The sequence below is a fragment of the Aulonocara stuartgranti genome (genome assembly GCF_965226115.1).
Source record: "Aulonocara stuartgranti genome assembly, chromosome: 18".
Taxonomy (NCBI): domain Eukaryota; kingdom Metazoa; phylum Chordata; class Actinopteri; order Cichliformes; family Cichlidae; genus Aulonocara; species Aulonocara stuartgranti.
Window position 1 is genome coordinate 7,564,191 of NC_138954.1, and position 24,688 is coordinate 7,588,878.

General features: G+C 41.1%; 1 protein-coding gene across 3 annotated transcripts in view; it reads left to right on the plus strand.

Moving 5' to 3' along the window:
• LOC309693571 (neuropilin-1a-like) overlaps positions 1 to 24,688 on the plus strand; it is a 95,924-nt gene that overhangs the window by 62,581 nt on the left and 8,655 nt on the right. For all 3 annotated transcript variants that reach the window (XM_082512921.1, XM_082512920.1, XM_082512922.1), the window contains 7 exons: positions 3,792 to 3,947; positions 4,991 to 5,135; positions 9,676 to 9,851; positions 10,367 to 10,522; positions 14,236 to 14,380; positions 21,443 to 21,616; positions 22,155 to 22,196. In XM_082512921.1, coding sequence (XP_082369047.1) covers positions 3,792 to 3,947; positions 4,991 to 5,135; positions 9,676 to 9,851; positions 10,367 to 10,522; positions 14,236 to 14,380; positions 21,443 to 21,616; positions 22,155 to 22,196 — 994 coding nt within the window. The remainder of the gene's footprint in view (positions 1 to 3,791; positions 3,948 to 4,990; positions 5,136 to 9,675; positions 9,852 to 10,366; positions 10,523 to 14,235; positions 14,381 to 21,442; positions 21,617 to 22,154; positions 22,197 to 24,688) is intronic.

Sequence of the window (24,688 nt, forward strand, 5' to 3'; positions counted from 1 at the left end):
TCTTAATCTCCTTTTTTATCGTTTCCTTTTTCAGCACTTTGAACAGCCGTGTTTCTGGACGCTGCTGTGCTGCATTGAGATTAAAAAAAAAAAACTTCCGCCATCTGAAAAATTATTTTTATCTGTTTTTTTAGCCCTTAGATCATAATTTCGTGAAAGAAACTTGGGGGAAACGTATTGCCAGGAGATCCGTTTTGATCGAGTAAAATGTGTGGTTGAAAAAAGATGATCGCTTCTGAGATTCTTGCTAATAATTTGAGAAATCTGCATATAGCTGTCCTACTGTCTGTTTAGGTCGACAAATGCTTATCTGATCCTCTTCGAACTCGTTGGACATGTTGCTCTGTATCGTTGCGAGCACGGTGCTGAATCTGAAGTTGTCTGGATGAGCTGTTTTTATGTTTTAATTTGTTCTGTGTGGCCAGTGTTGCCCCTACAGCAGGTGTCGTGAATCTGACGTAGCCACTTTTATTTTTTATATGTCAAAGCTTTAAGTGATTCTTTCTATTCTCCAGCTGCAAAAAAATGTGTAACCTTTAAATCACATTTAATTTAAATCTACATCCTACTAGGGCTGCTCGATTATGGCAAAAATGATAATCACGATTATTTTCACTGAAATTGAGATCACGATTATTTGACGATATTTATTTAACCCTTTAAGACCTACCATAGAACCAAGTCCACCAGAGCTTATATTATTATTTTTTTTACATGCTGTAGTGCCATTTGTGGGAGCATTATAAGTTGCTATACATCAATACAACTGTTATAGCCCATATTTTAATAATATGTATGCATTAAGTCCATAGTAATTACATAAATTGCAAAAAAGTGCAATAAACTACAAAAAAAAATTGAAAATCGCTTTTGTTTTGTTTACATATATTTCTACTTGGAGAAATTTAAGAGGTTTATCCCTCAAAACTTTAAATACAATAAAGTTGCAAAAAAATAGTTTCCCACCACAGGAAATTTATTTTGAGTGTCTTCATAGTTTTATTTTGGAGATATACCAATTTTTATATACTGCAGGAAAAACAAAAAACAATCCTATGATGCAAATTTGCAAAGAAAACAGCAGGTGCATCATTTCACTGTGGGAAGTGTTACGAACAGCTGATAGGAACGGCAAAGCGTGTTTCTGGAATATTATGTTTTTGTTCCTGCAAGCGCTTTTTATGCAATTTTTGCAAAGCTATATGTGGAACGAAACTGTGACTGAGGACAAGCTGATGGCATCAGATGTAAGTACAACTCCTCCGGTTTCATATGCAAAACAAATTATTGCGCTAGCTTACACAGTTCAGGTTCTACAGGGATTTAAAAATAGTTACGCAAAACGGAGCGTGCTGCTCTGACCGGCTTTAAAGGGTTAACAATGACTTTAAAAAAATAATGTAAAATAGTGTGCAACACCACTGAAGTTTTTTTTTTTTTTTAACTCTCTTTTCAACCAACGGCAGTCACTCTCCAAATAACTTCTGCTTAGCTTTCCGAGCTTCCCTCGGGCCCTCTTAATCAGCGGTCTCCAACCTTTTTTGCGCCACGGACCGGTTTATGCCCGACAATATTTTCACGGACCGGCCTTTAAGCTGTCGCGGATAAATGAGGGAGGGGCTACTAATCGGCTCAGTCATTTTTAATGATCGTTGAAAGCCCAGATCGTAATCGTGATTAAAATTCGATTAATTGAGCAGCCCTACATCCTACCCTACATTTATCGCCAAGCGCCTTATCTCTCAATTTAGCTATTCCCTGAGAAAGCTACAACCCCAGGTCTGCACACTCTGTGCAGCCACATTTGAACAGACCAATCACACGCATGCATTCAGTGAGCGTTTCTTCATGAGTCCTCTTGTCAAAACTATAAACTTAATGACTGCGTGCACGTTAAGGACATCTGTACGTCATAGTTACAATCTCTCAGAACAGACTCTGTACTAGTTAAAAGGAAAAATTGAGTTACCCCCATTTGGGGGATTTTCAAGCATAATTGAATCATTTTCATTTCACATTCTTTTCTGTTTTTAGGATTTCTGGGAAGTTTGTCGTTGTTTGCTATACTGGATAATTTAACTCAGACACATGACAGTAAGCTTAGTCAGTCTAGCCTCAGAGTCAATCTGAGAAAGCCCCAGACACATCATGCTTTTTTTAAACTGCTACTGCAAATCGCCTTGTTGTCGGCCAAGGTCTCAGTTTTTAAGAATTCAAGTGTCAGAAAAGGGGAATTTAGATCAAGGTGGCTCAAGAACTTTACTGTTAACAACAAGACAGCTCCCAAAAAGAAAGTGTTTTAGCTAACTCCTTATATTTCCTGACTGGTCTTTATTTTGCTATTTAGTCCAAACAACATCTTCAGCACCTATTGTAGTAGGTTTGAGTAATACAGCGGTTTACTGTTAATTCCCTTCGAGCTGACATGCCCCTCAGCCCGCCCGTGGTCGAGTTACATATTTATTCTTTGCTTTCAGTTGTTGGTTTAACACAATCTCTTAAAACCAACCCCGCATGTCACACACTAGTTAGTAGTAATGCAGACTGACGACCATAAAAGTAGTCATGAGCTCCTACAAACACACACTGTCAGGCGTGCGGACAGTTTTAGACGTAAATCGTGTATCATGCTAAATTACTTCGTGGGGAAATTTTACATTGTTGTTAATGAGAAAGCTCTGACATGCGTCTAACAGTCAAATTCAATCAAACAATAAATGAAAGAAACGTCAAAGTCTGAAGTCACTTCTGGGATTAATAGCTAAAACGAGAGATGATTTCAGCCATCGATGCCTCCTCTCACTGTCTTTAAGTGAGTATTCATTACTTATAACACTTGCCAGCATTTTACTCATAGAAACAAGTGGCAGCTTAATGTTTCTGTAAACTCTTTCTCATTAGGTTATGTGTCTGAGTTTACAAATGGGGTGGCATATCTCTCCAGCATCCTCCTCTGATTTTTCACCGTCTAGTTAATGATGAATCACAGTGTTATTAATGAGGTCTGAGTCCTTGTTTCCCATATGCCTCAAGTAAAACAGAGCAAGACACTGTAGCCTATCCAGTCAGTGCTGCTTTCATATTATGTCCTTATTGTATATTTTCTACAAGATACAAGAACTAACCTGCAGAATTCTGCAAAAACAAGTTGCTTTATTTCACTACAGGCACATTTTGACACTTTAAGTTGTTCCCAAAGAAACACAATCTTATGCTTGAGTGCACTGGGGTTAAATCGGGCCTCAAAACTCAGAACTTTTGAATCTACAGGCTTTCATTTCCTTGCTTAAGTGCTCTTTGACAGTAATTGTTGTTCAGTGGAAAAGCATCTGCTGTTGGATTTTCTGTCACAAATCCACTCTTTTAATCGCCGCTCCTAAAATATTTTTGTCTCTGATGTCCCCCACGGCTTTCACCCACACACTTTTTACTTTTACTCTTCTAACAGTTTGTACAATACTTCTAAAACGATTTCATTTTTAGCTAATTTTGATTTTTACCCATTTCAACAACCTTAATGCATTTACATTTCCACTGTTTATGTACTGTATGCACATGTTTTTTTCACCTTTACTGATTGCTTTTTATTACTGTTTATCCATCACATAAGTAACAGTTTAAAATTTTTAGGCAAATCTTCTTCAAACCCAACTCTTAATGGTCTCATATTTCTCATTATCAGCCACAGATTATACATAAAGACAGTCTGGGGTTTCGGCATGTTGGAATGTTGTAATTTCCACTTGGTTACAGTTGTAGAATTCAGTCGTTGGACTTTGTTGTCTCTACAGGTGGACTTGGGGTTCCTACGATTCGTCAAAGCCATCGGGACGCAGGGTGCCATCTCAAAAGAAACCAAGAAGCACTACTACGTTCGCACATACAAAGTGGACCTGAGCTCCAACGGAGAGGACTGGGTCGCCGTGAAGGATGGCTCAAAGCAGAAGGTAATGATGAGTCACTTATTCTCTTACAATGATCATCTACCTAATGCTGACAAGTAATGAAGGACCCTGCATTCTAATCAATGAGGTAAATGGCTGAATCAATGTTTTCCAAGGCTACAGCAGCTGGCTGCATGCCTAAACTAAAGTGTGCACTGAAGGTCTGCTTTGCATCCCACTTCTTTTAACACGTTTAGAATTCATTTATTCTGGCACTGGAAGTTGTTGGTGCAGAAATAAACTTCTAGGGACTGAATTTAGGCAACATACTGACAAACACTGTGTAACATGAAGCTTCAAAAGAAAGTCTCGTCTACTCTACGCTAAATCTGCATCACGCTGAACATTCGTGGTTTATTGTTTCAGGTGTTATTTGTTGTTTTTCCCAAATTCTAATTACTGTGATAGTACAGTATCATCCAAAGTCATGCAAAAACACACTGAAAGCTCAGTTCTTAAAGGTCTGCATAACCACAAGGCCGCAGCTCAGGCAGTTGTACCAGTAGTATCAATACAGTTTGCTGTAGTCATGTGCAACGAATAAATAATTTTCAATAAGGCAGCTGTGGTGTTACTGTAGTAGCAGCTGTATTATTGGGAAGAACACTCATTTCTATTGTCGATCGTGGAGATGCTAGCAGCCAGAGCAGAAGCTTTATTTGCACTTTTGGTGGGAGTAGCAAACACTTACAGTGTTACAGTGCATAGCTGTACTGATTAGCAGCGACTGTGATGAATAGCAGTAAACATTCCTGCCAGCGCTGCTGTTTTGCCCAGGTTTTCTCCTTCTATTTAAAGACCATCCCCTGCGCCCTCACGCTTTAATCTTTCTCCCGGCAAAATCACCTAATTTAGGAGTAACTGTGATGCATGCATACATAACATTTGTGCATTTCTTTAACGTTACCTGAGTTCCAAAGTCATGTATGGAAGCCAGTCTGGAAACAGTCCACACAGTTTTAAACCCATCAGTCACTGCGGCGGCCCGACTGAAGTGGGTAAATATGAGTAAAGTAACAGATGCTCTCCTGTGCCTGTATTTTTAGATCTTTCTGGGGAACGACAACCCCACAGATGAAGTTCACAGCCATCTTCCCAAACCCACTCTGGCTCGCTACATTCGTATCCGCCCTATGTCCTGGGAGCAAGGCATCTGTATGCGCTTCGAGATCTACGGCTGCAGAACATCAGGTACACAAACTCATACATACTGATGTGGGACCTCACTCCCAGCTTCAACTCCTGATGTATAGATTTATGTTCCACAGCTACTCCGCCGCATACCGTTAGTGCTGAAGTCCGTGTTTTTACATATTCCATTCATACATTTTCTTCTTAATTAACTTTCCCTGTCCCCTCGGGGATTAATGAAGTTTAATGTAATCATTTTTTCCCCCTTATCTAACATATACATATGCAGCGTATGCATCTGCTAATACTCACTGGATTGCTTTTTTCCCTATTTTCTAATATAGTAAGCCAAACAGACTGTATATACAGAAATTTCCAGCTCACTTTACCATCTCCATAATTTTTCTCCATGCTCAGTAATCTCTTGCAAATATTCTGCATTTTTCCCCAAACACAAAAAGAAAGATTTATCATTTATTAAATGTTTTATGAAATTTTAATTAAGAAAAATGTTCAGTTCTTTCCTGTTTTTATAGACCATTCGTGCTCTTCTCCAAACCTGAGCTGAAATTTTTAACATAGCCTCTCTTTAAAAGATGGATAGAGCCCCGCAGCCTTGTTTCAGAGCTAGAATGTGCTAGAAAATTAGTAAATTTTAAGCTTTTGAAAATCCACCAGGGTAAAGTTGTGATGAAGGTGGTGATTACAGGCTGTAATCATGAGTGTTTTCTGCTGTAAAGTTAGCGTTTTATGATGCGAGTCTTACTCATAGTCTAACTCGAGTGACCGTTAGAGGAACTGCACTAATTGGCAAAAACAAAAAGCCACTGATCTCTTAAAGAAATGACTAACATTTCACCAGCTCGTCAGTTCTTTTTTCTTCCTTTTACTTTTTCCTCACTTTTGTTCATCATGAATCAAACTAACATCTTTTCGCTTTGTGGATGAGAAACCCCCGCCGCTCTCTGTTGATTTAAAATAATCACTGCTTCCAAAGCGAGCGCAAACTCCCACAGAAGGATGCCATTATTCATTACAGTGGAGCAGAGGAAAATCATGGTGCCTCATTACTCATCCCCTAACATTACATAAACCTCAGTCCTTGAAGTGCTACAAACAACTCTCAGTAGGAGGGCCTCATGAATTGGATATCAGGCTCTTACTCATTGGAGAACTGGATATAGAGTGCCGGACAGGTGATTCGGGAGATATAGTGACGCAGTTTGGAGAGTATATATGTGTGCTGTATGCAGGTAATGCACTTGAAGCAGAGCCATCATTTACTTCAGAGCACAAAAGTTTTTATCTACATTTTCGCAATTTAAAGAAGTGATAAAAACATGAATGCACGTTATCGTTTGCTGTCCCTGGGAGGACATTTGGTTCTTATAAGCTCAGCAACATCAAAACGCACACTGGCAGCCCTGTAGGAGGTTTCCATAAAGGAGTCTGAATAGCTTTATACTTTCACACTGTGCAAGAATTTACATCCCCAAGAGCTGTTGTTGTTGTTAAACGGCAGATACAACTGTGGGAGCATTTGTCAAATGCAAATATCATGACTGTTTGGGCCCGGATATTAGCTCTAGCTTGTTGTGGATAATGGATTTAACTTAGCCTTGCAATGACTAGACCATGCTGTGCAAGTATTATTAAGAGTTCACATTCCAGGCAAGCTTATCCAGTCATTATCCCAGAATATTTTCCAATACTTAAACACTGTAATGAAAATGGAAGCGTTCGAAAAAGCAGCCTGGCCCGGTTGTTGAACAGATTGTACTGTATCCTCAAGGTCGCAGGTTTTTCACACACGTCGATGAGTCTGTCAGCATCATGATGCCCGTGAGGCGAGACTTTAAACCTCCAACATGTTGCTAAGATTCTGCTGCGAGCCGCCTCTTGACCTCTGATGATGTGAGGCAGATTTGTAGTTGTAAACTTTTCTCTCCTTCTTCATTTGAATCAGAGATCCGTCCGGTTTTGCTTAATGAGGCACATTTGTCATTTTGGTTTATATAAATCATTTTTAAAACTCAACTTGACTTCACTGCAATAGGAGTGAAACTTTCCAAGCCTTCTATGTGCTGAAAGAAAGCTTTGTTTAGACCAACTCTGCATGAATAATGCAGCCTCTTCATTTATTTCGGTGGAGTGTTCAGTGGAGGCTCGGTATCATCTGGCAAGGTGCTGTCAAGTGTATAATGCAACTAAATTAACTTTTACCCTGAATGCAGAATTTCTCCTATCCCCTTTCATGCTCATCAAGAGAAAATAAAATCATTTCCACTGTGACAACTTCCCCCTCCTCGTCCTAATGTATTAACTTTGCAGTGTTTTGGTGTCTGGTAACTCTTCATACTTGAGGATCTGTTAAATCCCGAATCATTTTTCATCATCTAGCTGGTACTTGAGACTATGTTGCAGAGCAGGGCGATATGACCAAAAATATTTATCACAATATATATTTGAAAATTTGCGATAACGATATAACTGACGATATAATTGACACTAGACAAAATACTTTACAACTCCACAACTTTATTAATGCAAAAAAACCCAAAACATCAATGTGTTTTCACTTAAACAAGCAGCTGTTTTTTGTGTGCATTAAAGTTATATAAAAATGTAACAGTGCAAATGCAAATTCCTTGCTGACAGTTTAACCAAAAGGCATTTCCGGTGGAAATTGGCCGACATATCCTCAGCATAACCATGTAGAATATCCACAAAACTTAAAAAGAGGTTATACACACACAATACGGTAATATTATGTTGAAGCACAGTACGTATCACTCCGCGAGGCTCCTGCCTACGGTAGCCGTAATGCACCGACAATCCATCAAGCGGTGCGGCTTCGTAGCTTAGCAAAGTCGTACTAAAAACATTTGACAGATTTTCGAGCGCCGTGTACATAAAATCATTTCCAGGTCAGTAAACACAACCAGAATTCATACATAACGCACACGGGATTATAAGGGGCACTGTCGATTTTCAGAAAAATCAAAGGATTGATTTTAAGTGTGTCGTATTTTCCAAACAACACGGTAATAGCGACGGCCCGCTAGCATGCTCTACCAAAAATAGTGCTTTGTTGTGTATCTGAATCTGAGGGACGAAAGCTAAACCAGTTCCACACCACTGAAGTTGCAGCATTTTTACAAACCAGTTCTGGTTCATCCGTTTCGTTCAGCTATTATCTTTTGTCATTCTCCATCACCGCCATGGTTTTTCTGCTTTTTATGAAAACAAAGGCACTGCGCATGCGCGTTTTGCCCATATTCTATCGCGATATTTCATTTTCTTATCGTTGCCCGACATTATACCAGTATTACCGTGAAAGGTACGATATGGCCCAGCCCTACTATGCGGCAACACGATGAATGCTTTGGATCTAACAGTCACAAAGAAGGAGGCATATTCCTCTTTTTTCACTTTAATGTTGGCCTGAACATAGAGGGCACAGACGTGTTCATACCTAACAACCTTTGTCTTATAGGTGTTGGAGTATATCCAGCCATGATAGTAACATCAGTAATGGCAGGAGAAATATAAAAAGAAGCACTTATTTTAGTTCAAAACACAGCTGAGACACAGACGTTTGGATGTTTGGGTTCTTATCCATCACAATCATGTTGCTATCAGGGAGCTTTCTAATCTGCCCGTTTTCATTCTGTTTAATGTCAGTGACCATAAACTTACAGTCGCAGTCAAAAAGAATTAACAAGGAGTCCTGAAAAAGATGTTGTGGCAGCTCCAATCACCCTGATCTCAATATTATGGAGTCAGCGTGAGACTGAAATCCCACTGGTGCCTCAATCCACAGAAGACGCTCGGAAAAACATACCCGCGAAGTCAAATCTGTGCTTGCGTACAAGAAGGAGAATAGTTGCTGATAGTCAAGCCCCTCGGAATCAGAGAGGCTCGACTCGGGAGGCAGACACCCTCTTTAAGATTCAACTCACAGCTTTCCTTTTTGATAAAGTTTTTAGTTCGAGCTCGATCAGGTGACCCTGAATATCCACTGCTAAAGGCTCAGGCTCCTGGAGGACTTTCAAGCGATGCACTGAGCACTTATTTTCCACTCACGTCTTTTCACTCCCCACCTGTTTATACACCACTGCTGCATTTTTGTCTTATCTCTCCAGCCGCCTCTATTTCGTCTTGTTTCTCCATCATCTCTGCTGGAGATTTCTTCCTATTAAAATTGAGTTTTTTCTTCCCAACATCACAAAGTCCTTGCTGATAGGTTTTCTCACAAACACCTTACTGTCCCTTGTGGCGACTGTTGTTGTGATTTGGTGCTATGCAAAAAGGATACTGAATCCCTGCTTCGTCTACAGAGCAGCAGCGTACACACACTAAAAGTTTAGTAATTCCTCGTTTATTCAAACAAACCCATGCTGGGGATTAAAGATGACTCTTTGATATTTTTACCAAAGCGTTTAAACACTGCTCCAGCACCCAGAGGGCCTCAACTAAAACCGCTGACTTAAGCAGTGACAAGATAATGATGGCCGTGGCATTTCTTATCGTACTTTACGCCTTTCAAAAGTTTCCTACCCACTGTTCACTGTCTGCTCATCGTTTTCCTGCTGTACAGACTACCCGTGTGCAGGGATGTTGGGGATGGTGTCTGGCCAGATCTCAGATGCTCAGATCAGTGCCTCGTCCTACGCTGACCGGGGCTGGGTGGCCGAGAACGCGCGTTTATTGACGGGAAGGTCGGGCTGGACCGGACAGTCGACAAAGCAGCCTTTCAAGAATGAGTGGCTGCAGGTGGGTTCACAAACACAGCTGAGTTTAGAGATGAAACAGGCAGATCATGACCTCATGTGTGTTTTATTTGTTTACAGTGTTAGAAAGTTCAGTTATGCATCCAGCAGCCACAAGCACATCCTTAACTGCTGCACTGTTAACTGAAACAGTGCTTCCCAAAGTTTCTGGCTGGTGATGCTTTGATATGAAGACAGTGTCTGCTCACTCATATGGCCACGAGTGCTTTTATAAACTGTTTAAAATAGAGTATACAGTTTATTTTTCCTGTTCCCCACTCAGATGGGAAGCATCAGGCAAGAAAAATATCTACATTTTGACTAGCAAATATCTAAATAGTCTTAAGATTTCTCAAATTATCCTGATTCCCACCTGCAGAGACCCCAGTCCCCAGAGTGGAAACCACTTGTCCGCACCAATCCAAGCCAGTTCTTTTTAAATGAAACCACAGTTTGTCTTTGTCATTTTTATAATCTATCACAGATCATAGGTGTAGACAGTATTTTGCTCCTTCACAGGTGGATCTGGGCCAGGACAAGACAGTGACCGGTGTGGTGATCCAAGGAGGAAAACACCGTGACAGGAACGTCTTCATGAAGAAGTTTAAGGTGGGCCACAGCCTGGACGGAGAGGAGTGGACCATGGTGAAGGAGGAGAACACCACCAGGGTCAAGGTTGGCTCACTTACACATGTAACAGCAAAATGTCACTTTTTATTAGTCTGTGTTTGCGGTGCCTGGCAGCCAGAAGGTCAGGTTGTGTAACGTGAGTGCTGAAAACAACATCTATTTATCTGTTTGAGATGCAGATTAATTAGTTCGCACGCAAAGACAGAGTAAAACAGAAAATGACCAAAGACATGACGGCCAACATAGAAATGAGGAAACACAGTCAGGAAATTGCCCGAGAGGCTAAAAATTAAAACTGCACATCACCAAAACAACAATTAAATCCAAACAGGGACAAAAATTCAAAAATATCAAAAGAACTGAGGCTCAGCATGACTGGAATCGAGAATCCAAAACTCAAAAACAACACAGAACCATAAGACTGTGACTAAATGTACTTAATATGACTTCAAATGAGCACATCTGAAAGGACCACGTGTGCATATCAGATGAAAGTGGTTTTACTTTTTCTTTTGGCTTCTATTCCTCTTCTTTCTTTATTCCTCCCCGTGTCTCATTCGGCAGCATTGTGAAGCAGGCGATGAATTACAAGGAAAGCAGATAAAAAAAGTTGTTGACATGAAATAAACATCTTCTTACAGACGTCTTTAATTCCTGAAAGCCGTCAGACAGACGCTCTGCACGACACAGCGCCGCTCCTGGAATGAAATGTTAATCACCTAAATTATAGACGGCTTTTCATGTGAGCTCTGTTTGCTGGTCCGTGTTTGTTGGATGCTTTTGTCTGAAGAGCTCCACAAAACTTCCATCAGGAAATCTGTGTTTTTATGGAAGCGAATCATTTTAGTGTACTTTAAATAAACGCAGGCTAGAAGAAGAAAGAAGAACTGTGGGTAAAAAACTGAAGCGGCATTATTGGGGTGTGTGAAATCATCACAGCAGGATTCGGTGACACAAAAAAAGTGCGGCGGGAGTTGCTGCTCGACCACCCACGCATTTATTTATTTTTCACATTCGCCCAAGCTTTGTGCCGAGGTCCCTCGCTTCTCTCTGCACCAGAGCCTCTAAGACGCGTATTGATCAAACGTGTCGATACGTCTGTGTTACAAAAATATTAGTGGTCATACCTTACGGATTCCCTCATCGATCGGCTTTCTAGCACTTTCTTGGCTTAATGACACCACAAAACTGCTGCAACTAAATGAAGTTTTATTGCTCTAGAACAGAGTGCAGGGTGTAGTCCTGAACTGAAGCCGATAAAAACGTTAATATACAAGTAACTTTAAGTTGTTAAGTATATTTCACGTTGCTGGGATTTTTTCTTTTTGTCCTTTAGATGACAGAAAACATAACAAGTCACGATTTTGGTGTAATTTTCTGTCTCTGTAAACATAACTGTAATTCCAATCTGCAAAAAGGAAATGCATGTCGTTGCTCTCGAGACCCTTCTTCCCCTCCTCGGCTGGCCCTGCTGGTGCGACATCCTCCTCTATGTTTTCCAGATGGCAGGGCGGAGGGCGAAGCTGGCCATCAGACTCCTGCTGATTTACTGCAGACGGAGATCTAGATGCTCCCGTCAGCCTCTCCGCTCTGTTTCCTGTAGCTTTTTATAAAAAACGCGTCAAAAGACGAGGCAGGAAGGCTCAGTGGTACGTGTGTTTAAAGGTGCCTGGGCACAAGCACGTACTCTGTACGTACAGTGCATGTTCGTGCATAAAGATGAGCGTATATAGAGTTGTATAACATGTGCAGGTGGCTTATTCTGTCTAATCACAAACAGAAGTCCTGGAAGATGCACAACAAGAACAACAACAACACACAAGTAAAGGATGATTAGCTTTCAGGAACCACATTTGTAATGGATTTTAAGATTACAATTACAGTGGTAACAGTGTAACCTCCCAGCATGCAAATTCAAATCACTCATTTTATGAGTGTAAAAGTGCCACAGTGTTGTCTAAAGAAACTAAAAGGCTACTGTAATTTCCATTGTGGCACTATTCTTTAAAGAGGACCAGAAGCTAATTTCCAGATCCATTTTTTAATTCTTTACCAGAAAATCTTTCCATGATTCTCAATTTAAAATAATCCTTATTCTTCTTGAATTTCCCCTGCGTGCAGCCCCTTACTTTGTCCTTTTTTAAACTCCTCCTCCTTTCTTCTTCTTCTGCTGATTGACTGCCCCTCTGAAAGTTTGAACAGCATGTGGGTGGGGCTTCTGTGCCTGATATGACCATATAAGGATACCCTCTCTGACAGGAAATTTTTTTAAAACTAGCAGGTTCGTATACTCATCAGATATATGTTGGATTTTATGCGTACCTGCAGACAAACATAACATTTGTGTTATGGAACGGCTGTGTGCAGGCAGGAAAAGGACCCACAGTGCAGACTACAGAGACAGACATGAACTCAAAAGGGTAACAAAACTGAGAATACAAAATAAGCTTACACAGCAAGATGAGGGTGGATCGCAACATGGACACAGAGAAACACAGGGCTTAAATACACGGGGGGAGCAATCAGGGAATGGCAAACAGGAGGGAAACACAGCTGGGGCAACTCAGGCCTAACGAGACAAAGGAAGCAAAACCAGACACATTAACATAAGACATGGACCTTCAAAGTAAAACAGGAAACATAACACAGAGACGCAGACTTGACACGGGGATACAGCAGACAGGGGAGACAGCAACTATGGATCACAGACAGAAAACCAGAACACTAAAACTCTAACAAAACCCACATAGAAAACCTAAACTAAGAATAAACCTATTACCCATAATATAATGAAATAAACAAAATCAAAGAACCAAAACCACAAAACACTGGGCCGATGACCCAGGAACTCTAACAATTTGTGCATTTGCACATGTAGACATTAAGAGCTGCAACAGTTTTGCCTTTAGTTTCTTATGAAAGGCCACTTTTAGTCAGCACATACCAGAACATGCTAAGGTGTTAGCAAAGATGGAACAGCTTTAGTGTAACAGTTATGTCCATACACAAACTTTTCATATTATAATTCCAGCTATACTGCCACTCTGCAGCCTGTAATAAATCAGGCACGAGGAAACCGCAGCGCTTCAGACATGCAGGCGTGCGTTTGGTGTTTGGTGTCCCGCCACTTGGTTCCCGGTGTGACTGTAACCATTTTCATCTGTGCTGCTTCCATGCTGAAAATATGAAAGGATGGCCTCTGGATCTGATTTCCTCCTTTCATTTTGTTTCAGCTCCTTGTCAAACAGAGTAATGCCTGATCAGAGACAGCACACGCTGTTTTTTTCTGTTATTCTTATCAAAGCCCCGAGGATGGGGCTTATCAGCAGTGAGTGCTGCAGAGTGTTCAGAATAGCTTGGTAGTATTAGTTATACTGGTACCTTCCTCTGTAAATGACAGAGCTTTCATACCAGTTTCATACGTTTACTTCTTTGATGCAATTTCATGCATCTCATATCAGAAAGATCCTTAGACTCTATACACTGGTGATAATTACAGGTAAAATTATGAACGACTTAACTATAAAGCTGCACAAGTTAGATCAGAAAGCATGCTTTCCAACTTTATGGTCATTTGATTCAGGGATACAAACATATATCCACCAAAAATCTATATCAGCTTATGTAGGGCTGCAGATCAGATGATGTTTACCGCTGTCAGTGGTCGATATTTATCAGCTGTATCGCATTCATTTCATAATCACATCCCTTGTTTATATGTAAAGGCCTAAATCTGTGCAATACCTTTATTTCTTCAGGTATTTTTGGGGAATCAGAACCATGACACCCCGGAGCTAAGATCCATAGGTCCACTTATTACCCGCTTGATCAGGATCTATCCGGAGAGAGCCACCAACGAGGGCGTGGGCCTCCGTTTAGAGCTGCTGGGCTGCGAACTGGAGGGTGAGTCCCTTTTACCACAAACAGATCTATCAGTCCGTCGTTCTGCAGTATGCCACAAAGATATAAAGAATGGCATTAAGCCTGTGATGTGGAGCAAGTTTGAACTGGATCAGATTACACTGGAAAACTTAACAGCATGTTGCAGTTTAATATCCTGATATTACACACTCCTGTGGTTTCTGCCTTTGGCAGGCTTGGTCTTGCTTGAAAGTGGCACTGAGCTTTCATAAACCATAGCAAATAGCATGCAGAAAAAAGAAGGTGAATTCCAGAAACTGCAAAGAAACTCGTTGCAGGAAGACGGAATTTACCGTTGGGGTTGTTGACAGAAGGAAACAAAAAACCCACAGTGAGGCACAATGGGACACACGCACAGTAAATGTTTTGTATCTGGGCTGAGTCTTAGATCTCAGTCATCACACTCACAAACATTCAGACTACATCTCTAGGCCGCATGTTTTATCTCATGTTTAAAACATCGTACTAACAAGAAAGCTCAAACTTTACGCCTCTGTTGTTGTGCATCGTTCTCTCACATTTTCTGTTATTCAGTTTACTTTAAGGTGTTAAATGAAATAAAGCAGGCAAACATAAAAACAGCAGGTATATTTAAAGTTTGCTTGTTTTTTTCCTCAAATGAAGTTCACCGTTAAAAACATTACTTGAATCCTTTTTTTTCTTCAGCCTCTTTAAGAGAGAGAGCAGGTGACGTGCTGCGGCAGTTCTAAATCTATTGATCTGCAGTTTTTGCTTCTTTTAAATCGCACATGACTCTTGAAAACCATTTGCCTTAGATTACATTACAGCAATCCATGTGAGTCAAAAGCTTTAAACACTTGATTTCAAGCATGATTTTGTCACCATAGACGGAAAAGGTTGAAAAAATTAAGCCAGTGTGAAAGTGCCTCAAACCTGCACGCTCATTGGCTAACAGATGGTAACAATGTAAAGATGTATATGGTTATTTTAGCGACAGATACCTCACTCAAACTGCTTGTCGAATCTTTTTGTTTGCGAGGGGCAGCCAATCAGAAGAAAGCTTCCTCAGAAAGAGGGAAAGGGAGCTAAAGCAGCTCGTTTCAGACTGAAGGCACGCACAAAAGCCCAGGATAAGATAAATAAGGATAATTTATAACAGTGACTCAGGCAAACGCTAATGAAATCTTTGAAAACGTTCGACATGCAAACAGTATTTGGCCTCAGTCAGCCGTTAAACAGTAAACTGCTTACACTTCACGCTGGTTGGTGTAATGAGAGGCAGAAAGAGAGTGTGAGCACATGAAAAGGCTGACGCATGCCGTGGCAGGGTACTATCTCTGCTGTTGCAGTGGTCAGAGCTTGACGGGTGTGTGGGAGAAAAAGGGAGAGGAAGAGAGGGAGGAAGGGTTTGACCTCTCACAGTAGGTGAGGAAGGAACAGATGAAGGGAGGAAGCAGGCTCTCTGATGGAGTATCTGGTTGCACTGTAGGGAGAATGATAAGAATCAGCAAAACCACGCAGGACTGCGCGTGAGAGCCCGAGAGAGGAGAAGACTGATTAAAGGACGGAGAAGACAAAGAGATGAGAGAAGTACGCGGGGCATCTTAGATCTGTCAACTCAATTAAATCAACCATGTTAAACTGAATTTTTGAAAACCTTAAAATCTCTCAACAGCTAATTGTTTTTTCTTTGTATTCACGTTCCCTTCAAAGAAAAATGTTTCCCAGTCGACAGGGAAGCAGCTCGGAGACAGCGACAGTACCTGCACACCTAATTGTGCAAACCATTAACTTTAATACTGCAGCTCATATGCAAAACAAACATCCTACTCTTCCCTAGATGAAAACAGTAAACACACTTTCCTGTGCGGAGTCCAACCTACAGTAATATCCGCAGCTGACACATACTCTAGTGATATGCTTGTGAATGCAACAGTTTGTGACTCATGTTACAGATGGACTGTGACTCATTGTTTTTGACAAATGATCTACCATGTAGGTCTGTTTGCATGTGGGCATATGTGGGTCATATTAAAGGAAAAGCATTAATCCTTGACCCTTACAGCAAGGGGCTGAGTTCCTTCTGTTCCACTCTGGGGGCATTTTACTGGCATTGTTAGGGTGCACTTGTTTTTTTGGCCGGGAAAATCACAGCAAATCGGTTTGGGTTTCTTTTTTAAGTTGTTCTGAGTGGGAGTGGAAGATGGCAGTGCCCACCTTAATAAGAAATAAACCGTCACTGAGCAGTTTTGGGAGTGCAGCAGTGATGTAAATCATCTTCAATCTTTGGAGTCACCAGATCTTAACAAGTCTAAACACCTGAAGCCAGTGTGAAAGTGCCTCAAACCTGCATTTTGTCTGATGGCCATGAGAGGGCGATACCTGTGGTTGGAAAAGGACTTCCAGTCCTATTGAGGTGTATGAGAAAACAGCTTTCTGTCTGGACCTCTGTAAACACCTTCCTGATGAGTTTTAGGGGTTAGTTACTCATTTTGGGTTCATATTGACTGAAAAATCAAAAGTCTGTGTGGCAAGTCACACAAGCATGTCGATTATCAGGTTGGAGAGGTAGGATGGGTCGATGGACGGATTTCTTTTATCAATGAAAGACACAGTCTTGGTCACTCCTTAAAAGCAGAGGTCACTCAGTGAGAAAGGCAACAGTTTTGCAGCCAAAGTAAATTAAATTAGGACGCTCATCTGCCAAAATAACTGCTGCTGAAGCTCACATTTATGAACCAACCAATCGGAATACAGCGTGAAATGATGCGGATGAACTCGATGTACTTGTAGGGAAAAAAAAGCCAAACAAACTTGAACAGAGTAGATGCAAAACAGAATTTGTCTTGTTTCTGAGATGCTTCCTCCAGCTGTTATCGTGACTGCAACAACGAGAGCGTAGCAGGGAAACAAACATAGACTGCAGCATCACGAAACAGTCTGATGTCCTCCCCAAGTTCGAGTTCCACAAAATTGATTTCCACTTTTTCCTTTAATTTGTCACTCCTCCACTTATGTAGACTTTGCTGGGAGATAATCACACAAAACAATCCACACATTTTTACATGTGTTTTTAAACAACACTGTGTACAGTATGTGGTGGATGATGGTGTGGCATTATTAAGTTAAACTGATACTTTAGTGTATTTTTAGTTAAAGGGGGGTCACTGCAATACACACTGCAGCAGGAGACATGACACAGACACTTTAATCCCACTGCTTGCAGCACGTGCACACATACTTAATAAAATACATGCAAACCATGTGGATACATATAAAAACGTGGTACATAGACATTCACAGTCATATCCAATTATCCAAATCACAGCTTTCTTGTAGGAACAGAGAAGCTCGCTGAGGCAGTTTGGTGCTTCATAAATGTGCATAATGACCTCAAGTGGTCCTTAAAGGGCTAAACAAGCAAAATTTGTGCTATTAAATAAATAAAATGTGCTAAAGCTATTGTCGAAAGCTTTAGAAATGTACGGTGTCGGATATACCAAGCATCAACTAGCAGTTCATTTATAACTGAAAACAGGTTTTTGTTAATTAGACCGAGAGCCGCGCTTCATTAATGAGTCTCCCTCTCTTTTCACGAGAACATCAAGATGCCAACTCGAGCCCAGACAAACACAAGCGAAGAGAAACTAACAAGCTCAACGATATTCCTGCGGATCACTTTCAGCAGCTTAATCAGATGTTTTGCCTCGAGCTCCGAGTTAAATCAGCTCGACGCGTACATCCACGCTGCTGTAAGAGCAAACCTCCATCCCACTCGAAATGTCACAGACACGTTTCCTTACAAAGTTTAATTATATGCAGACCATCTGTGGTTTTCACATAGTCTGCATACGCTTAATGCAAGTTCAATTTGTTTAATTTACATAAAAACACATCACCACACATTGACTGCAGAGTAGAATTTAACAAGATACAAGAGTTTCTGTCATTATTACTCTGGTACTTGATGAGGGGAAAAGTGCCAGCTCTCAACCTTCCGAGAAATCAAGACACTTGAGTTTTGTAGTTAATGAGAGCGCTGTATCCAACCTTAAATCACTTTTCATTAAAGGGGAACCTATTATGCTTATTTCTAACTCCATATTTTCATCTGGAGAGTCGACTAGAGTAGCTCTGCATGATTCACAAGTCAAAATCATCTTTATTTAAACTTATGCTGGGTGTTGGTGCAGCCCTTCAGTTCATCCTCTGTGTTAGCTTTCTTCGCTCTCCCTTTAAGACAACTTTCTTCTGACTGGCCCGTGGTAAACTAAAGATCATGTTAATGACCATATTAAGAGCATCCTGGTATGTTATTGGGTCTATGCCCCTGCATTTTGGACTTATGATTCATAGTTTTGCTATTTATATTAATAATTCTTGTTTCTTGTTTGTTTGTTCCCTTTTTTGCTTCCAGTCGGTCTTCAGTGTCTATGTGTTTGTTTGCCTTCAGTCTCCCCAGTCCTGTCTCCTGTGCTCTCAAGTTCCTTCATCTTTTGTCCACATGTCTTAGTCTGACTCTCAGTGTGTTACTTCCTGTTTTATTTTGAAACTGCCCTGGTCAGTGGGATTCCATTCAGCTGTGTTCCCAGGTGTGTTCACTCTGCCCAATTCCTATGGCGTTATTTTTGTGCCACTATTCTGAGCGCACGTAAAAAAAAAATTGCAGGTGCAAGTGTTGCATTTTGAGGAGAAATTTATTTTGAGCGAAGAAAAGCTAAATTTGAGTGAACAAAATTCATTGCTGCATGCAAAAAATGTATTTCAGTGTTTGCTATTATCCACACACACACACACACACACACACAATAGCAGCCCCTCTCGCTCAGTTTTTGCATTTGCGCTTGCTCGCAATGTGTTGCTCGCGCTCTCAACATTTCTGCCCGTGCGCGCTCAACTCTTTCTGTACACCATTATATTTGTGCCACAAAACCAGCCAATCACAGACTTGGATGCAAAAAAATCTGATTGGCTGTTTTGGTCTCCAATCAGCTCGAAATGACGAAATGCAATATCCCAGAATCCATTTTGTCCAAAACTCAAACGAGGCAGTGGCGGAGGAACACAGAGTTCTGGGTCACAAAATAAACTTTTAAGATATTTTCATGCGAGAATGGTGCTGTGTAAACTTCTAATATCTGCTCGATTTATCAAGACATCACATATTTGCATAAGTGCTCTAATGTTTTCGGAAACTCTTTCAGGTCTTTCAGGTTTTTGTTTCTTGATTACCAGCAATAATTTTATGATTTGGAGTTTTACATCTGTATGCTGAGTCCTGCATTCTGGGTCCACTCCCTGCCTGCCACACGCCCGGCAACAGACAGAGCAAACATAAAAGAAAAAATACTGTCTGCAACTCGGCATTGAAAGCAGTCTGAGGCCTGAGCATTAGACTCACAGGGATTACTTTTATGTTTTGTCATGTTTAATAGGAGGAACACCATTTGTAACAGTATATATGGAAAAGCGTAATAGGTCCGCTATAATGACTCTGAATTCTCATATAAAAGAGACAAAATGTGTTAGTTTCTCCTAAGTATTCTCCTTTCTAGACCAAAAATCCTCTGAAACTTTCTTTTCAGTCATTTTCTTTTTCGAGCTCACTGCAAAAAATGACATTAAAGTTAATTAGACCGACTATATTGTCAAAAGCTTTTAATGCATGTAGCTACTTTTCTTCTTTGTAAATCTGTCTGCAGAGTAGACGCGATCTGCCCAGCTCCATGTTATTTTTAATCTTCATTTTTTAAGAAGCACCGTGAAATAAATCAGAAAATCAAAAAGTCCTTTGTGCCCATTCCTGTTTGCGTTTCCACCACGATCGCAAAACTGTGAAAATCAACTTAATTAGACTGATAGCAGATGAAAAAGCAACAGGTTTTTAACAGTTTTCCCCCAGTGGGTATCTGACAAGACCGAGACACAGTGGCATCCCACTGAGAACGCCTGTCTCCGCAGTAGGAGGTGATTGGGTCCTCTTACTTGTTAGTTACCAAATAAAAGTTAAGTTTTGTTTTTCTTTGGCATCTTTGTCAGCAGTGTTTCTCAGACACTAATTCAGCCCCAGTAGTTTTCCTCCATTTTAAAACAAGTTCAAGCAGCTTTCATATTACAGCTATTAAGTTAGATTTTCAGACTATAACGCTCTTTGATTTGTACACTAGAATATACGTGAATTGTAAACTGCATCTAAGGCAGGATTACAAACAGAGCAAACTAAGCAAATGCTCAGGAACCCACAACTCCAGGGGGACTCATAAGTCTGTCACCGATGATCGGTCCTGCATCCTTCGAGTTTGGCTCCAGTAAATGAGAGGGACTCAGACTGGAACCAAACTGTTTTAGTTTTGCTTCTTTCCATCAGCGCTTTGTGTAATTATCAAGCAGAAACCCAAGGAAAGAACTGTAAGACAGCGGCAAAATATTTTTGGTCTCAGTATGTCTTTAGCAGTTAACGAATCACTAAAGGCCGATCATTATTCACTGAGTGTTTTAAGACTTTTTTTCTCTGCCCAGTAGATGATGAGTTCGCTGTCAAAGAAAAATTGCTAGCTTTTAATTAGCTTTGAGAAATCAGTGAATTATTTTGGCTTTGGTTTCAGCTTTGGATTGGTGCTTATGTAGCACTTTTCTACTTAAGCTACATTCACTCATTCACACACACAGTCATACACTTCTTCTTTTTTTAGTGCTTTTTAATAACTAGCATCCTCACATTTGTTGGATGCCCAAGGGCTTCTTCAATGTCCACACATGTGGACACTGGAGAAGCACTTATGATTGGTAGATGAGCCCCCCACCTCCTGGGCCTCAGTCGCCTGTGACGACACAACTTTGGAGGTGTCTTAGTACTTAAAAAAATGAAACTAGTATAGTTGTGCCACAGGGCCTCATATGAGATCACCCTAGCGATTACTGAGCCAAACAGGCTATATCCCTTTGACACTCAAACTGCATTTAAACGTGCATGAAGGGCACTGATAGGGTGAGAGGTGGGGTCAGTTCTTGACACTCTTTCATCTCCTTTTTTTAATCCATTCTAGTCACTCACACTTCCTGTCTCTTCATCTTCATCCACAGAAATAACAACTACAGCACTTCCCACCACCCCACTCGCATCTACGCCTCCCATGACCACATTTGGTGCGACCACCACAGCACCGATCACCAACCCCGGCACTACAGCAGTTATAGAGTGTGAAGATGGACGGCTGGACTGCATCACTGAAACCGAGACCCCCGAATACGACGAAGGTAAACCACGGAAACTCGGTTCCTTTTAGTTCGCTCTCCGTCTCGGTGAGCTCGCCAAATTAAAATGCAAAGCAATAAAAGCTAAAAGGATTGAACGCGGGAATAAAAGCCTTTCTTCTTTCTTCCTTTAAATGTTATTGATTTAATTTCTGCTTTAATGAAGCCCAGTTGGAATTGGATCATGAGAAATTCTCCCTTATCTTCTCACTAGCTGCTACAGTTTTGACTGAATTGGTCTTTTTCTGTTCAGCTTTATTTATTTATTAGCTTTTCTTTAGTGCTGTCTGACTATCCTTGTTTCCGATTCTCCTTTATCCTCTCTTTTATTTACAGCCACGTTAAGCATTAGGCCTCTTTTCTAGGATTTAAAAAGCTAAAGAAAAAATCTAAAACCTTAAAGTTAAAATGTTTGGCTTGAATGCCTGGTACTAGTTTTTCATAAAAGCAGGTATGTTGTGTTTGTGCTGGCATCTGTGTGGGTGAGAAATCCCTCTCTGACCTTTGACCCCAAACTGACTGCCCCATCTGTCTTTCGCAGGAGGCACCACGTCCACCAACCCCATTATGGAGTTCATGCCAGGTGAGCATTTCCGCCCCAATCTGCTCCCATGTTTCCCCGTACAATGTGTTTCATTTAAAGCAAAGTTAAACCATTTTACAGGCAGCTGTAGATGTGAAAGCGCTGCTCGGGTTTTGCCAGATCGGTGCATTAATTCAGCCAATGGACCCATTATTCAGTGTCACCAACGGTACTGACCACGGTCGCGAAGAACAGTGAAGCTGACCTCCATTAGAGTTAATAGCTTTTTCATGGCCCCACTTCACAAATGAACCTGACACTGCTGAACCCTGGCACTAGCGGACTACAGAGAGAGACAGAACAGACACACGTGCTATTAGGTTATATATTTACAGAGAGAGAGAGAGGAAGAGAGTGAAAGAGAGAGCAAAGACTTTTTTTTTCGTCAGTGTTTTTCATCTTTGACGCCAGACCAGCTGTAGTCAAAAGACGATTATTTCCCTGTGTAGTAATTTGCACAGCACAGATCGCGGAGGCTTGAAGATGCACAACACCTGTAGGCAAGCTTAAATGCTGCGCCACATCTGCCAGCTAGATGCAATTGGAAGGCTATCAGCTGATACCAGCTGAGCTTGTATTTGTAGCTTGTCTCTATGCTCAGTTTTTAAATGTAACACAAAAAATCTGTTTAATCAAAGTTTTCATGAAGTGCTATGCACAAAAAATGAATAAATATATTGAAAAATCATAAAAGAAATAGTTAAAACTCAAGAATTGAACATTTTAAGTTATGCTGGACATATGGGTGGGGCATCCACTACTTTTACTGGTACTGGATTTGCTAGTAAATTTCTATAGTCTGATTCTTGAGGTGCCATCGCTATATATTTCTCTGGGTTAAATCTTCTTACATCGATGAAAAGGTTTCTACAGGTTTCAACAGCAAGGGGAAGGATAAAGGAAAGGAAAGAAGGAAAGAAAATAGGAAAAAAAAGTCAAGATATTTGTGCATAAATGTCATTTTTTCATGTTCCTTTCCCTGCAGATTTCTCTTAAACCCCACTGGAAATGTTTAAATAGCGTTTTGTTATAAAGAAACAACTTAAAACTTTCTAAGAGTGTCTGAGGTTGAAACTCATGATCATTCATCTATAAAACTGCACTTTACAGATGTGGAAACAACAGCAGAAAAGAGAGTGGCATTAGACTCGTGAGATAGTGTGAAAAAACTGCAGGTGTTAATGGAACGAGAAACATTGATGTTGTGATTCCGCACATGCATTTAAAGCCAACTGCAGCGCTCTGTTTTGGTCATTTATGGCTTTCTTTTCTGGGTGAACATTTTAGCACCACATCACAGTTCACCCTCCCTTGTGAGTACACTGAATGCAACTCATTTTGAGCAAACAGGCTGAGAAGAAGAGGAATGAATAGGCAGAAAGGTTAAAAAAAATGGCAGCTCTGACGGGGGGGAAAGAAATAAAGCGGGGGGGGGGAGGCTGGGTGAGGAGGATAAAGAGGCAAAAAGAGAAAGGGAGAGTGCAGGTAAAAGAGAGGAACAGAGGGAGGTGAAGTGAGAGCAGCGGAGGAAGAATAAAGGCCTCTTGGGTCTCAATTAGCTGAGCTGAAGCATCGCGTGAAGACAGCTTGGGGTTGCTGGATGGTGGGTGGGTGGGTAAGGTGGGTATTACTGTGTAGCTCCACGGTCATCTCTGCATCCTATTAGCCTCTCAGAAACATGTCCACTGTTGAGAGATTTTTGCATTTATTTGGATGCTGCGGTGAACCGATACCGCCCGTCAACTGCTGGCAGAGGCAGAGGAAAAAGGGAGGGTTTTTTCTGTTTGGGTTTTTAAGGGGGCCACATCCGTTGATGTTGGTGGCACCGCGCCCTGCTCCGTGGTCCCTCCACTCTTCGGTTTCTCTCTCCTAAAGTGCTGATCCCAAACATATGGACGTGCTTGATACTGTTTTCTATCAGGGCTGACATCTTGCTGAGGATGTGGAGGAAAATGCCCTCCAGCGCTGCACATTGTACATACAGTCACAACGGTCTCTCTGTTTGTCTCACCCCATCTGCACAAGCCTTTTGTAGGCTGCACAATTTATACTCGGAGAGCACATGACAGCAGGAACAGCTTCCTGATAGGAATGCTACGAGACTTGCTGTCCTTTTTTTCAGGCCATCTCCCCTTACCTCCTCCTGAATGACACTGATTGGTCAGTGAACACAGCACCAGATCGTAGCTGTACGCCTCTTCACTTAAAAACCTAAGCAGTTTGTCACATAGCATAGCAGCTTTTCAGGGACTTGATTCAGTTCTCAGGAAGGGTTTACAGGAGCAGATAGGAGCTGTTTACTTCAGCATTTGGGATTCAAATGAAGGGCTACTGTTTCCTTAAGGTTGTCTTTAAAGTGCTTGATGTACCAGCAAAGATAGGAATAAATATAGTTAAGACACGCGTCTTAGAGGCGCCCCTCCCTGAGCCTGGTTCTGCTGGAGGTTTCTTCCTGTTAAAAGGGAGTTTTTCCTTCCCACTGTCGCCAAAGT